Source organism: Pleurodeles waltl, chromosome 5 (assembly GCF_031143425.1).
Source record: "Pleurodeles waltl isolate 20211129_DDA chromosome 5, aPleWal1.hap1.20221129, whole genome shotgun sequence".
Classification (NCBI taxonomy): Eukaryota; Metazoa; Chordata; class Amphibia; order Caudata; family Salamandridae; genus Pleurodeles; species Pleurodeles waltl.
The window spans coordinates 1,139,325,027-1,139,340,701 of NC_090444.1; the positions used below are offsets into that span (position 1 = coordinate 1,139,325,027).

Here is a 15,675-nt window from a genome sequence, read left to right on the forward strand (position 1 = left end):
AATGAGGTAATTCCGCTGGCGTTGTGCGCTGTTGCGGTCGGCGGTCGATGACCGCCATGCAACTTCGCATTGGTTATCATTAGGCCCTATGGGTTCCAGGAGCCAATGGCGATGTACGCCGGCGGTGACGGTACGCACCGCCGAGGACTTGACCGCCATTTTCTATCTGTTCACTCACTTGCTACCTGACCTTCAACAGAAGAGGACCTACACTGCAAGTGCTGCTGTGACCTGTGTCTGGAAGCGACAATGGCTCGAGTGTCTGTGGAAAGGGCCTCCGCCTTCACTTCAGAGGAGTTGGAGAGACTGGTGGATGGGGTCCTACCCCAGTACACTTTACTCTATGGTCCTCCAGACAAACAGGTGAGTACACTGTGAGCATGATGCGTGGGCCATGAATGTATGGATTGCTGTGTGTGTAAGCTTTGTGTGGGGGAGGCTGAGGGGTCCTGGACAGAGTGCTGCATGTCTGGTGGTCAATGTCTGTGCGTAAGGGGATCGGAGGGATATTGTGGGCCATGAGTGTAACAGTCCGGACGGTATGACTAATCCCTTTTTTCAATGCATATTTTCCTGCAGGTCAGCGCCCATCAGAAAAATGTTTTTGGGCGTGCCATCGCCAAGGAGGTGCGGACCCTGGGGTTCTTTGACAGGCGGAGCACCCACTGCATCAAACGGTGGGAGGACCTGTGCCGCTGGGCAAGGAAGACGGCGGAAGCCCAACTGGGGCTGGCCTCCCAACGAGAAGGGGGTGCCCGTTGTACCCTGACCACCCTGATGTTCCGCATCCTGGCAGTGGCCTATCCGGAGCTGGATGGGCGCTTGAAGGCATCACAGCAGCCACAAGGGGGTGAGTACAGATTCTGAATCATGACTTTGCACGCGTTAAGGTTGTACCTGGGTGGGGGATGTGGGTGCCCGTAGGCCAGGGCGAACTTGCAAGGTAGGTCCCCTGTTGGGCAGGCTCTGAAGCACTAATAGTGTTAGTGGGCATTTACTACTGGGCAGGGTCCCATTGGTTTCAGGTGTGCAGCTAATGGCGTTGGGCAAAGTACCCCATGGGCTGGTGACTATCTTTGTAACTGGTAGTGCATGGCCTAGTGCGTAGGGCTGATCCCTGTGTGTTGTGTACGCCAACTGTAGTGTTGTTGCTGGCATTGACCAAGTGTATCCTCTGTCTCCCCCCTTCTTGTTTTGTCACCCTGTCCTTGTGTGCATTAGCATCATCTGGCGGAGGAGCAGAGGCACCGGCGATGGAGGGAGCTGCATCCCACATGGGCCTGGAGGCCGAGTCCACCGACAGTGAGGGCACCAGTGGGACGGAGGGCGAGGGGAGCACCACGACGGAGACAGGAGGGGACACTATCGACAGGGACTCCTCCTCCGATGGAAGCTCCCTGGCGGTGGCGGACACCTCTGTGCCCACCCCAACAACAGGTACAGCCGCCACCCCCGTACCGGCACTGCCCTCCCAACAGCCCCTCAGCGTGTTTCTCGTGCCCGCTCACCCAGGAGGGTGCTCATCTCTTTCGCCCCAGGCACCTCCTCAGGCCCTGCCCCAGTCAGCCCTGCTGCCCTCACTGAGGAGGCTATTGATCTCCTGAGATCCCTCACTGTTGGGCAGTCAACCATACTGAATGCCATCCAGGGTGTCGAAAGGCATTTGCAACAAATAAATGCATACCTGGAGGGCATTCACTCTGGTGTACCCAGTCCCAATCACCCTTAACAACGCACAGAAGTGGCTCAGGCAAACACAAGCACCACACTTCATCTCACAGGCACTCACACAAGCACCATCCCCATGCAGACACACCGACATCCACTGCCTCTGCTGTGTCCCCCTTCTCCTCCTTGTCTACCCCCTCACAGTAGTGTCTCCACTCACACCCGCATGCAGTACATCCTCATCCACTACCTCCATCACCAGCACGCCTATCACTACACGCCCCTCAATGACAGTCACCACCCCCACGTCCATGCACACATCCCCTGTGTCCTTTCCCACTGTGTCTGTGACCCCTCCTCCCAAAGTACACAAACTCAAGCACACACCCACCCAACAGCCATCCACCTCACAACAGCATCCAGCCCATGCACCTTCACCCAAACACAGCAGACTGACACCTCCTACAAGCACTCCCTCTTCCTCAACTCCCAAACCTTCACCTGCTTCCTTCCCCAATGTCCCTAAGAAACTTTTCCTAGCCAACATTGACCCTTTCCCTACCCCTCCCTCCCCATCCTTCACCTCGGGCCAGGGTGGCCAGAACTCAGCCCAGCACCTCAGCCACCAAGTCCATGTCCACTGTGGTTTCTGCAGCTGTGAGTGGCGCAAAGGAGGCACCCGTCAGCCCAGCCAGTGTGCCACCAACACCTGCCAAGGCCAAGAAGGTTCCGCCACCTCGCAAGGGCAAGAAGGGGTCAGCATCCAGCAAGGAGAAGGAGGCACAACCAGCCAGCAAGGCCAAGTTAAAGACTCCAGCTGCCAGAAGCAAGGAGGCACCACCATCTGCCAAGGGCAAGAAGGGGCACAGACCACCAGCCAGAGCACTTCAGCCGTCCGAGGCTGCAGGTGAAGGCCTGAAGGCTACCACCACAACCACCAGCACCGCCACCTGAACCGCCGCAAGCACCGCCACCTGCATCGCCACAAGCAGCACAATTGCCAGCTGCAGCAGCCCCATTGGACAGCCGTCTGAGGCTGCAGTTGAAGGCCTAGAGGCTACCACCACAACCACCAGTACCGCCACCTGCACCGCGGCAGCGCCAACACCTGCACCCCCACAACAACCGCCACCTGCACTGCCTCAAGCAGCACCACTGCCAGCAGCATCAGCCCCAGTGGGCAGCCGTCTGAGGCTGCAGGTGAAGGCCTGGAGGCTACCACCACTGCCGGAGAGCAGTGTGTAGTGGTGACTACATGGGCTGTAGTGCGTCCTGGCCCCTGCAAAAGCTGTCATTGTGACACCCAAGTGAGAGACTGTGACCTTGCACTCCAAAACATCTGCATCACAGGGCATGTTGCCCCCTCCAGAACCAGTGGAAAAAGCCATCCACTCACCCCCTCCTTGCCAGGATGAAGCACATTGGACACAAAGCCCCCTCCAGAACGAGTGGAAGAAGCCATCCACTCACTGCCTCCTTGCCAGGATGAAGCACACTGGGCACAAAGCCCCCTCCAGAACCAGTGGAAGAAGCCATCCACTCACCCCCTCCTTGTCAGGATGAAGCACACTGGGCAAAAAGCCCCCTCCAGAACCAGTGGAAGAAGGCATCCACTAGAGAGACTTTGGCCTTGCACTCCCCAGGACCAAGCAGTGGGCAAACCACCCACTTGAGAGACTGTGGCTTTGCACTCCCCAGGACCAAGCAGTGGGCAAACCACCCACTTGAGAGACTGTGGCCTTGCACTCCCCAGGACCAAGCGGTGGGCAAACCACCCACTTGAGAGACGGTGGCCTTTTACTTCCCAGGACCAAGCAGTGGGAAAACCACCCACTTGAGAGACTGTGGCTTTTCACTCCCGAGGAGCAAGCAATGGGCAAACCACCCACATGAGAGACTGTGGCCTTGCACTCCCCAGGAGCAAGCAGTGGGCAAACCACGCACTAGAGAGACTGTGGACTTGTACTCCCCAGGACCGAGCAGTGGGCAAACCACCCACTAGAGAGACTGTGGCTTTGCACTCCCCAGGACCATGCAGTGGGCAAACCACCCACTTGAGAGACTGTGGCCTTGCACTCCCCAGGAGCAAGCAGTGGGCAAACCACCAACTTGAGAGACTGTGGCTTTGCACTCCCCAGGAGCAAGCAGTGGGCAAACCACCCACTTGAGAGACTGTGGCCTTGCACTCTTCAGGACCAAGCAGTGTGCATGGAACCCCTCCAGGAGCAGTAGCGTTGTACCATCTTCCCGCTGAGGTGCCCCCCCCTTCCTCATCCTCCTTTGGTGCCTGTGTGTTTTTGACCTGATGCCCCTGCAGTGTTGTCTCCGTATTGAGGCAGGAGTCAAGTGTGGGCTTGGCCTATGTGTTTTGGCTCAGTGGGCCACGGACATTTTTGAGTGAGCATTGTCCCGCCTTTTGTATATATTGTAAATACTGTTTTGATTTCTGAACGTATTTCTAAGTATTTCTAATATTACACTCATTTAACTCCATTCCTTTTGTCCTTGCGTTATTCCTGAGGGTTACTGGGTGCATATGTAATGTTGTTGCATGTGTTTGTGTGTATGGTGTTGGGGGTGAGGGTGGGGATGGGGGTGTTGCTTGAGTGTGTGTCACTCTTTTTCTCCACCCCCCCTTGTGTGCTAGGTGCAGTACTCACTGTGGTTGTCGTCGCCGGCGTTGGTGCTCCTGGTGTATGAGCAGATACACCAGCATGGGGACGACCTGCATCTCGGGCTCCATGGCGTCCTGGTTCTTCCTTGAGAGTCGAGAGGTGAGTCGTTTCCCTCCAGAACACTGTTTCCGCTGTGCTTTTGATGGCGTTGGTACTGCCCCGGAAAAGGTGGTGCATAGGCCTCTTGTAATATGGTGGGTGGAACCTTGTCTTCCGCCTGACTGTTGGCGGTTACCGCTGGGGTGTTTGTTGCTGCCGCCATGGCGGTCGGAGTATTAAAGTGGCTGTATGTGTTGGCGGTTTCCACCGTGGTCATGATTCCATTTTTTTTTACCACCGGCCTGTTGGTAGTGTTACCGTTGCTTTAACACAGACCGCCAGGGTTGTAATGAGGGGATTAACCTTAATAGCTCAGATCAATGTAATTAAAATGGTACTATTATCTACGGTGCTCTATTATTTTAGGGAGATTCTGCTTCATACAATACAAAAGGCCCAGGAGAGCAATGACATTTCTTTATGCTTCCCAGGGTGAGAGGAGGCTGGGCAATGCCGATTTTCAGATTTTATTATTGGGCAGCACAGGTACAAAACATTAGTGATTTAATCACCGGCAGGGAAACTAAAGAGTCAGGGCTTGAGGAATTACCTTCTAATTATGAACTGGCATTGGGAAGAGAAGTTAAAGAATGGTTTTTAAGGATTGTAAAGCCAACCTATTTAAAAAAAGATAAGTTTAAGGTTATGACTTCGACATATAGGATTTGGCTACATCTTAGGTTGAAATTGAAAATAGGCTGTTATAATTATTATACTCAGCTCTGGCATTCATCAGTTCTATTAAATATATTTAGTGATGGAATCTGTCTTAACTGGGAAAAAGCCAGCGTGGAAAGGGTAGGGGATCTACTTAGTTTAGATCAAATATATTGATTTGAGGATTTGCAACTAAAATTTGGGTTGACATATTTTCAACTAAGGGAATTTAGAGTAAAAAATAGACAAGGACAAAATGACGATGGAGCTGGTGCCGCTACTAGACAGATGGGACAATCCGGGGGAGGGCTGTTGGAGAGTGGAGGGGGAGAGATTAGAAAAATCAAGAAGCTGTGCAAGATCTACTGCCAGACGACCTTGTTAAGCAAAATGGCAATTGGGAGAGAAGATTAGCAGCCAAGAGGACCATTTTAGAAAGCTGCTAGAATTCCCAACACTGTCCCAGCTTCTGATAGGGCTGTGCTTCCTGTTCTATCAAGGAGATGGGTGAGGACTTGAGGTGGACATTGCTCTTAAACCTGGTCCTGCTGCCTTGTCTGGCTTTTTTTAGGAATAATGGTTTTCAGGTTCCAATGTCCAGTGCCAGATTCCCACTCTGCTGCTGCAATGGAGACTCTGAGATGCCAGCAAAGGAAGCAAGGTAAAAATTGTTTTTTATTGAGTAATGTTTTTACTTACCTTAGTTCTTTGCTTTCAACTCACTGTTTCTTTGTGCCTTTGTGAATAAAAATGTGCTTATGAGAGATTGAGAGAGAATGGTATTAAGTGGGAGATTGTGTCAGTGTAATGTGTTTGAGAGTGTCAATGAGAATGAAAGATTGAGAATCAAAAAGTGGTGTGAGTGCGTCTGAATAAGCGAATGTGAGGTAGAGGGAGTGAGTAAAGGAATGTGAGTAAATTAGAATGAGTGAGGCAAAGTTTGAAAACAATGAGGTGAACCTATGGCAAATATCATGCCCCACCACTTTCAGGAATCATCAGCCGTCACTGGATGAGTGGGTAACTTTATGAATGTAGTGATAAATTGAATGAGCGAGTTCATGAATGGATGAATGGGTGAATACAGTGCTGAGAAAGTGAATAGATGGGCAAGAGCAAGATGTAAGGGGTGAGTATGGCCCGCTGGGTGGCAAGAAGCTGCTCTCCCACCCCCCTGCTGCTGCTCTCACTTATCGATGTATTCACTCATCCATTCCTTCATTCAGGCACCAAGTCACTCAGCTATTCATTCATCCAACCTGATTATTGTTCCCTATCTCTAATATCCATTTTGTCTCTGCTCTCAATTGCTATGCTATTTTGTGGGACCTTTGGTGGTTCTATCTGTCAGTCTCCGTTGCTCTTTTTGTTTCTCTCTGGACATCACCCTGCACTTTTATTTCTTCTCAACCTTCACTACAAGAACACACAATGTTAACTCGAAATGTACATACTAAACACCTATAAAAAGCACAGAAGTCAATGGTGAAGTTTTGATTGAATCTATCTCAGCCATGATGTTTGCAAGTCAGGAAGGAATACCAGTCAGAAGCCCTAACTAATTTGTTGTGTCAGTTTTTGCATGTCTATTTGTTTCAATTCCCATTTTCATACGCTTTATTTAGCAGTGATAATCAAAGGTTTCACATGGTGTTATGAATTCTATCTCCATATTTCTGATTGATTGTACTCTGTATTTTTTTATCTCTGATGAGAATCGATTCCTGTGTTTTTCTGCCTAATCCTCCTGTGCTTCTGCTTCAGTGAACTTTACCTTTCTTACTGCTACTGTCACACTGGTGACATGCACAACCTAGTACATATGTTGGTGTTAATCTTTGATTACAGTTGTATTGAAAATGTAGATAAAGTGACCACAGCTATACATAATCTGGTACCTCTGTCAGTCGCTGTGCAATGTGTTACCTAGCATCAACACTGGCACCCTTGCATCATCGTGCAAGGGTGTCTGCATTTTAAGCAGGATTATTTTTGTGCAGGAAGGGACACATCCCTGCACAAAACCAGTCCTCTGAGGCATTTTCCTCTTTCTGTGTGTGCTGCCACAAAGGTAAATCTGGGAATGCGTCAAAATCCATTGTTGAATGCGCTGGAACACCCACATTCCACCCATTTAACGCCTTCCGAGGGCAGAGTAAAGCACCGCAGTGATGTGTGCTGTGTTGCGTAACTCTAAATTTATCAAGCCACGCAAGGCCACACAAGGTGACCTTGCGTGGCTTGATGAATCTTACTTAAGAGTTGTGTCACTCCTGTGAATAGATCTTGAGCTTGTCCAATGCGCCTAACCAGTTACTTAGACTGCCTCTTTGGAGACTGCTGTAGGATTTTAGATTAAAGATGTATCATTTTCTAATAATTATCCCTGTCCTTACCTTGAAATTGTATTTCTTAGCCATCCATTCCTGTACCTGAAGATATCTGCAGAATGTGGGAGTGAATTGTTGGTACAAATACAGCTTGCATCATTATCTTGCTAAGGCACTGAGAGGGGTAGATTTACTAAAGGTTTTCACAAGTGCTCATGTGGTGCAACATATCACAACAAGTAGTGGAAATTTACTATACCTCATAAAAGTTCATAAGCAGAGCACAAAATTGCATTGCACAGATTGAGCACAATTACAAACATTAGGAAATCTACTTGTTCCTCTGTACTATTGCACTAGTGTCCCTCTCTTTTCACATCGGGTCTGGCCATGCACCTAGACCTGAGCTTGATACCCGTTTAAAAAGGTATGGAAATATTGAAATGGCCTGTGGGTAATCTGCAAGTTCTTGGCTTTATGAAAGTTCCAGGCCATGAACACAGGAACGAAAATTCTGAAACACAAGGGAGTTTCGCAAAGCAAGGCTTGGTTGGAAATAGTATCAATGTCTTCATCATACTAACTTTATCGAAAACATGTGAGATAACACTAACATTTCTGAAGTGGATTTTGCTTTTATTTGCCAGAAACAGTTCAACTGTATGAGTTTAGTACAGTTATCGTTTATAAAGTAACAAGTGCGTTCCATAATAATAGATACACGTTGACTGTAATTGTGCTATACGCACTTACCTGAGGCATCAGCTGTAAAGTCAGCAGCCTGGACACTGCAATGGACTCCTCTGAATAACTTGCTCCTATCACAGCTTTCACTCTTGGGATGTAATCCGTGTAATTACGTTTGGACTCCACAATGGTACCTGAACTGTTGACTTTGGCTAGGAACTTCATGGTAGCTACCAGAGCTGTTGAAACATCTGCACAAGTATCATAAATTTCGTATCCCAATTTTATTCCATTTAAGAACGTTGAATTGTTGATAGACTCAATGGCATGTATCATAGCCAGAGATTGGAGAAATCCTTCCAAATCAAATCTGTCAAGAAACAGTTTACATTTTCAGTTTTCTGAAATGCTAGAATTTTCACATCAAATATATTTCATTTAAACAAGGTCACACTAAGATACCACCGAAAAACCTGCAGCTTAGCTTTGAAACGTCTGCCATATGCCCTTTAAGCATGTTTCAGGGTAAACACCACTGTGCCAAGATGGTCCAGGCCAAAAACTGAAGGCACTTAATACTTTTGCTAAAAAGGACTCTCCTGTCATGTCATAATTTATGTGTTTCTGGAAATCATCACGTTCTTACATTTCTTCAATATAACTGTTCTCCTTAGGCCCCAAGCACAGTGCTAATAAATCACACAAGTGGCTGTGGTCACTTCTGGATCTAGGCATGTTTTAAACACCATTTCTTGCCACCAGCCGTGTACCAAAGTCAACAATTTTGTGAACATAAAGCTACTTAAAAGTTAGTAAATGTGTAAGGGAAGTGCAGCAGCAAGATATATTTTATATATATATATATATATATATATATATATATATATATATATATATATATATATATATATATATATATATATATATGCATATATAAAACTAGGAGTTAGAAATAGTTGTATCTGAAACTGTAACCTTTCAATTAGGTATTATTGTATTACTTGTCTCTCTTAAAGGAGCCCATTGCTCGATGCTGGAGATCGGTGTGATCGTCGCATACAGTACAACATCACAAAATCGGCAGGGATCTAGTCCTACAGGCTTTGATGCAGTTGGCCAACTATAGAGATGTCATATGTTAGTAGCCAGTGGTGAGGTATGTTGATGTGTCTTTCAATATAGTAACGATAGGCCAAGTGAGGGGAGTTGCATGGATGATAACTGTTATGAATGCCTGGTTACCATGGTACATGCTGGATATATGTGCGCAGTGCATTTCAAAAAGAGTAGTGGGAAAGAGATGGAAGCTGCTCATAGTGCAGGTGTTTCTTCTATAAAGTAGGGGAATTTGAGGGACCTTCATGGACTCAAAGAAGGCATAGTAGTTTTATCAACTAGTCTGATTAAATGATTTTAGTAATCTAATATTGGGAATAACCTGACACCATTTATGCAGAACTATCATGATCTCCCTCCCGAGATCTGGAAAAAATGCAAATTTTCATGTGACAAGGTGCAAGGAGTCGGTAAGCCCCACTAGCTGGGATCCATCTGGTGACAGAATCTCTGGTGATAAGAAGCTGTATTTTGATTGAATTCAGTTTAAAAAAAACTTTGCAACCTTCCAGGTTTGAACTGCTGTTAAACCATTTTCTACATCAGACTTTGAAACGGTTCATGGCTGAGGAGGTGATAATAGCTAGGTATCATCAGCACAGATGTAAAACTTGGAACACGTGTTGTATAAAATATGGGTCCCGTGTTATTAGGTCTTTCTGCTCTCGGTGGTTTGTGTAGTTCATTGGTGTTTTGCCACTGTTTTCCAAACCTTTTGAAATAAGTGCTCATTGGTGTTCATGCAACTACATAACCCTCAAATTGGACAAAACATGTTGCTTTTTGTAGTGATTGAGCAGAAACTTAATTTAAGAAAGTAATGCAGGGAATGTAGTGTTTTACTAATGGCAGTGTGTCTGATGAATTTGTTAGATAGTTTTATGAATAGAAAGTCTCTTTATAGCACTCTCACTCAACTCATATTGCATTATCTTCTCTCATCTTATAATTCTCCACTCTATCAGGTCTCAGTCTGGTTAACAGGACCATTAATGGATTAAACTTAATAGTGCCATATTCAGTGTATGTAATAAACAAATTCCTCGACAAGCTTGGGGGTAATTCACCTACTCCTTACTGTGTGACATTTGAGGGGGTGGTCAACCCATCCAACAGCATAATATCTTGTGAGACCTTCAAAATGCTTTCTGAGCAAGATAAACTTGATGTTTTATGTATGCTCCCTACTGCTTTTCTGCACTCTTTGCCAGACTACTTTATGGTGGTGCTGCTGTTGTGTGGACATTCCATACTGCCAAGTGTCACCATGGCAAACATTTCACTTTAAGTCAGAACTGACATTTTAGCAGACATCACAACAGTAAAGTGCAGTTGGATAAAAAGCCACGGTTAGCTGGAGGCATCACAAGTACCTATGGGTCATCTTGCAGCTCTGAATTTTGCTGGTATGTGAAAAGTGTTATGTCATGTTTTTACTACTGTGCCATGTGCACGGTCACAGACCCATTTTCACAGGTACCTGTCACTACACCTTGCGTTGAATTTTTAATGCCTTGTGTTTTGGGCTTTTGACCTGTTATTAATACTGACTTGTTAGAGAAGGAGGTGATGTGTTAAAGGATTTTACCCATTCCACAACTGTGGGCATATGACAGTATATATTGGCTAACATTTTTATAAGCCAACCATTTCACCAATCAGTAAAATAATTAATCACTCCCTAAAGATCATATGTGCACTTAATATTCCTAGATTAACTACGGTGTGCAAAATAATTATGTCAGATCTAAAACATACTTCTAAACCTGCACCTTTAATCCAAGCACACAAAAGTCGATGAAAGAAAAGGAAGAAGACATAATATTTAGTGGCATCTGGAAACAACAATAATGAAAACAGGATAATCATAGACCAGTCTAATCATAGACCAATATTTCATAGTTACAAAGTTACATTTGGTTGATCCACTTAGGAAGAAATAAAAAAGGACTTGTTACTCATCTCTCACTTTCCTTTCTCTAAATAACGTTTCAGTTTCTGGTTGTGCCGATGTTTATCAGTATTAGTGTTGGTATGTTTACAATGATGAGGGCTGTTTCCCTTTTGGAGGGTGCTTGAAATGTCCCTTGCTGCAGGGCCACCCCCAAACTGTTTATCTCTTCCCTCAACTTTTTTCTGAATTTGTTTTTTTGGCTTTACCACTGCTAACTAGTGCTCACATGCTTTTACTATCTCCCTAAAACATGGTTTGATCAGCATATATCCAATTGGCATACTTAATTTACTTATAAATCCCTAGTAAATAGAACTACACGTGCTTAGGGCCTATAACTTGAATGCTACTAGTGGACCTGCAGCACTGATAGTGCCACCCACCTAGGTAGCCCTTTAAACATGTTTCAGGCCTGCCATTGCAGGGCCTGCGTGTGCTGTTTAAACTGCCATGTCAATCTGGCAAAATATCCCTTTTGCCAGGCCTAAGCCTTCCTTTTTAAAACCCATCACTAATTCTTGTTGGGTTCCAGAGTAGCGTGCTACTCACCGAAATGTGCTTTGACGCCTCGTCAGGGGTAGTAAGCGCTATATAAATACTATTACAAGACAATACAATACAATATATGTCACCCCTCAGGTAGGCCCTAGACAGCCTCACAGACAGGGTTTAGTGTAATTAAAAGGTTGGACCTTTACTTTTGAGATTTACATACCCTGGTAGTGAATAACTCTTACATTTGTTGTTCACTATTGTAAGGCCTATCTCTCCCAAAGGATAACATTGGGATTATCTTATTACATTTTATGGGTGTAATTCACAATCTGGAAGATATACATTTTTTCAAGTTTGGTGTCTCTAAAAATCAAAATTTAAAATCACAACTTATGGTGAAATCTTTTAGGAAGTCGGTATTTTCTTACTTTAGTCATTTGGTGCCTGCTGCCTGTGTATGATCACTTGTCTGGGGTGGGAGACAGCTGGGTTATGTGTTTTTTCCCTAGACAGCCAAACACAATGGCAGCTTAGGTGTGACTTGATGGGACTTTATGGGCCATCATGGCAGGTTAGGAGGCTGTGTCCTGTCCCCACACTACGGGATGCATATGCCCCTGTAGTGAGTCTTGAGCAAGGGCAGGAAGTGATGACTTCTGTGCACTTCAAAGACTTCTTTGAAGTCTTCCCCACTTAAAAGACACCATTGAGTATAAGAACTGGACCCCATACTCTACCACCTCAGTACACTTCTGGACCTCTGGATACTCTGACAAGAAGAAGGGCTGTTGTGCTGCTGAAGGACTGCTGTGCTGCTGGACTACTGCTCTGGAAGAACTGTTTTCTTGCTGTGCTGACCTGGTGACCTACTGCCCTCCTTGCCTTGGTGAGGACTGGACCTACATCACTTAAACCCAGAACACGGAGTGACTCCAAGGGCCAGCTGACTGGTCTCCTGTTTTCTGAAGTCTCAAGGACATACATGACTTCCAACTCATTTACATCTACACCTGGACTCTGCCATCTGTGAGTCTGCCCTGCCATGTGGTGCCACCCCAGTCCCGGACCCTTGGAAGTGGGCTTAAGGTGTTTGTTGCAGCTGAAATGATGCATCACTGCCGCTGTATGTATCCGAACCAGCGCAACTGCCCCATTATAAGGATTGGAGACGATGTTTCGTCTCTCTAGCCGTGGATTGACCTCAGCACAGTGCCTTCAGAACCGCTGCATCTCGGACCCGACGCATCACTGCTGTTACTTAGAGAAATTTGACGCACACTTGCAACTGCGTGGGAAAGATCGTCACATCGCCTACAATGCTGGGATCAAAACCAACTCATCACTTCAGCTTGCCACCCACACTGGGTCCCTGTAGCCAGCCCATGCTCCATCGTGGATGGCCTGAACTTTTGACTTTGTTGCGGTCTGGTGTGATCAGATAGCCTTGGTTGGTGCTTTTTGCTTCTAAGTGCTTTGCTACAATTTGTTCTTTAAAATTTTATTTTTCAAGTTCTACTTATTAGATTTATATTATTTTGGTCTTGTTTTATTTATTAAATCAACCTCTATTATTCTAACCAGGCATGGTATCTTTTTCTGTGGTGTGTTCACTGTTTTAATGTTTGAAGTTTTGCACAAATGCTTTACACATTGCCTCTTAAGCCTCACTGCTCTGTGCCAAGCTACCAGGTGGTGAGCACAGGTTATGTTAAGGTGTGTTTTTGACGTACCCTGACTAGAACTGTGGTTCCTGCTTGATCAGAAACCCAGTTTCTAAAAGTGGGGTTTTAACAGTTATTATAGGTTTAAATCTTAAACAGGATAGCCTACATATAACATGTAGATTAAACCATTGAGACTTAAGGGGCACCACAGTTTAAGGATCTGACTTCAGAATTCTAACTTACTAAGATAAATAAAAATGTGCTGGACCCGCAAGACATGCTACTCTGAACCTTTAAACATGTAAATTTTTAAAACCACAAGATGAGTATGGGCTGTGCCTGAAAACATTTCAGAAAAATATGTTACACTAAGCATCTACACTAAGCTGATAAGGACTTCTCATCCCACAGGTCGTAGGACTCTTATGACTTTTGCAGATGGTGGTGGCTCTCTTAAACACTTAGGCCTCCATTGCGAGTCTGGCGGTCACTAGACCGCCAGACTCGCAGTGTCGGTCGGGTCGTGGTGGGACCACCAGCTCCGCCAGGATCAGGGATCCCAGCCGTCTGGCAGTAGATGTCGGTACTAACCTGCAGGGCAGCCCAGGGAGTTACAACCTTGTTTTCCACCAGCCATGTCATGGCGGTTGCTCCGCCATGAAAAGCCTGGTGGAGAATGGGGCCCCCTGCACTACCCATGCACTTGGCACGGGCAGTGCAGGGGCCACCCTGGCCATTACCCTCGCAATGTTCAACATTGCGAGGGTGCTGGTGAACCCTGCATCCTACAGCATTGCCGCCGGCTCGATAATGAGCCGGAGACAATGCTGTAGGCTGTTTCCCATTAGGCCAGAGGGAGGAAACTCAGGTTTCCACCTGCTGAGCTAGCGGGAAACTCCTAATGGGCCCAGCGGGGAGGTAGCCAGTATGGCGGCAACATCCCCATTGGAAATTCGGCGGACAGACTAAACCATTCGCCAAACTTGTAATGAGGCACTTAGAGTGTAGTTTCCTTGGATCTTTGCTAGGCAATCATGACACCGTGTGGTCCTCCTCAGCAAACTGATTTTGATGCAATGTCATCGGATTGCCTTTCCGTGAGCCCCTGGTCAAATCTTGGAAGTCTGGAGCTCTGGGGCTTTTCAGTTGTATGAACCTGAAATTCAGGCCAGGTCGAGGTTCAAGGTCGCCGGCTTGAATCTCGACGTCGGGTCAGTCCACTTATGGAGTTTCTTTCCAAAGTTGCTCCAAACTTCTGAATCATCTTTCAGAAGTCCTTTTGGGCCCTTGAAGTGTCCACAAACTTGATCCAAGGTTCCAGAAGCTCAGAGTTTATCCTTGGAAGTTGGGACTACAGTTCCAAGAATGCATTTGGTCAGAATCCTCAAATGGCCACTCAACACTGGTCAGCTGGGCTCTTCTTGCAGGACCTGTTGCAGGGGACTCTGGCCAGCTCCTCTGTACCTATACCTTACAGGGAGTTCACTCCTGAAGTTGCAGAAGCAAGGTAAAGTCCTTTTCTTCTTGAAGCCCAAAGTGTGCAGCTGGTCCAGTCCTTATGAGTGCAGTGTCCAGGTGCAGGCCAGAGGTCCAGCAGGGCAGTCCTCCTTCCAGTATCTTATTCCAGCAGAGATATGAATTATAGGGCAGCTCTGCCATATTTATCCTTGCTCCTGGGGTGGGAAGCTGAGGGGTGCTCCTGTCCAATGGGGTGCAGGCCACCACCTTCTGGGGTGAGCACTTCCTGTGAAGTGTGGCAAAAATCAATCCCAGAAAGCAACATTCTCTAAAAATCCAAGATGGCAAAAATCCTCCTTAGAGGTTAGATCTGGCTAAGTCTACCCATTGGTGTGGTCTCTCCTAACACACCCCTTCCAGCCCCTCTACTAATCTAATCAGTGGGGCTCCCATCTGTCTGGGGGAGCAGGACATGGGGGAGGTAAAGTTTCTATCCCAAGTGGCTTTCCCTCCTTTGAAGACCAGTTTGGCTACTCTTCCCCCATCCTGCTCTGCCATATGCTGCAGCAGTTCTCTGCCTATCAGATGCTTCCTTTAGCTAAGCCTAGGCTACTTCACACTTCATTAAGGTAGCCTGACTCAGTCTGCCAGAAGCTGACCAATCAGGAAAGGGCACTGTAGGGCTGAATTTGGTAACTTTCAGAAAGAGTTCTAAAACTCGTTCCCTCTGCTAGTTATATCAAATTCAACATTGGCAAGTTCTTGGATTTGTTATAAAATTTAATTTGGTACCAAACTTGCTAAATGTAGCTCATCTCTATTGAAAATAATGACTTATTTTAAAATAAAGCCTCCCAATGTTAGCCTATGGA

At 46.4% G+C, this 15,675-nt stretch overlaps 1 protein-coding gene across 1 annotated transcript in view; it reads right to left on the reverse strand.

Annotated features, from left to right (window-relative positions):
• Positions 1 to 15,675, reverse strand: part of LOC138297097 (G-protein coupled receptor family C group 6 member A-like) — a 374,267-nt gene that overhangs the window by 332,129 nt on the left and 26,463 nt on the right. The window contains exon 4 of the mRNA XM_069236598.1: positions 8,183 to 8,486. Coding sequence (XP_069092699.1) covers positions 8,183 to 8,486 — 304 coding nt within the window. The remainder of the gene's footprint in view (positions 1 to 8,182; positions 8,487 to 15,675) is intronic.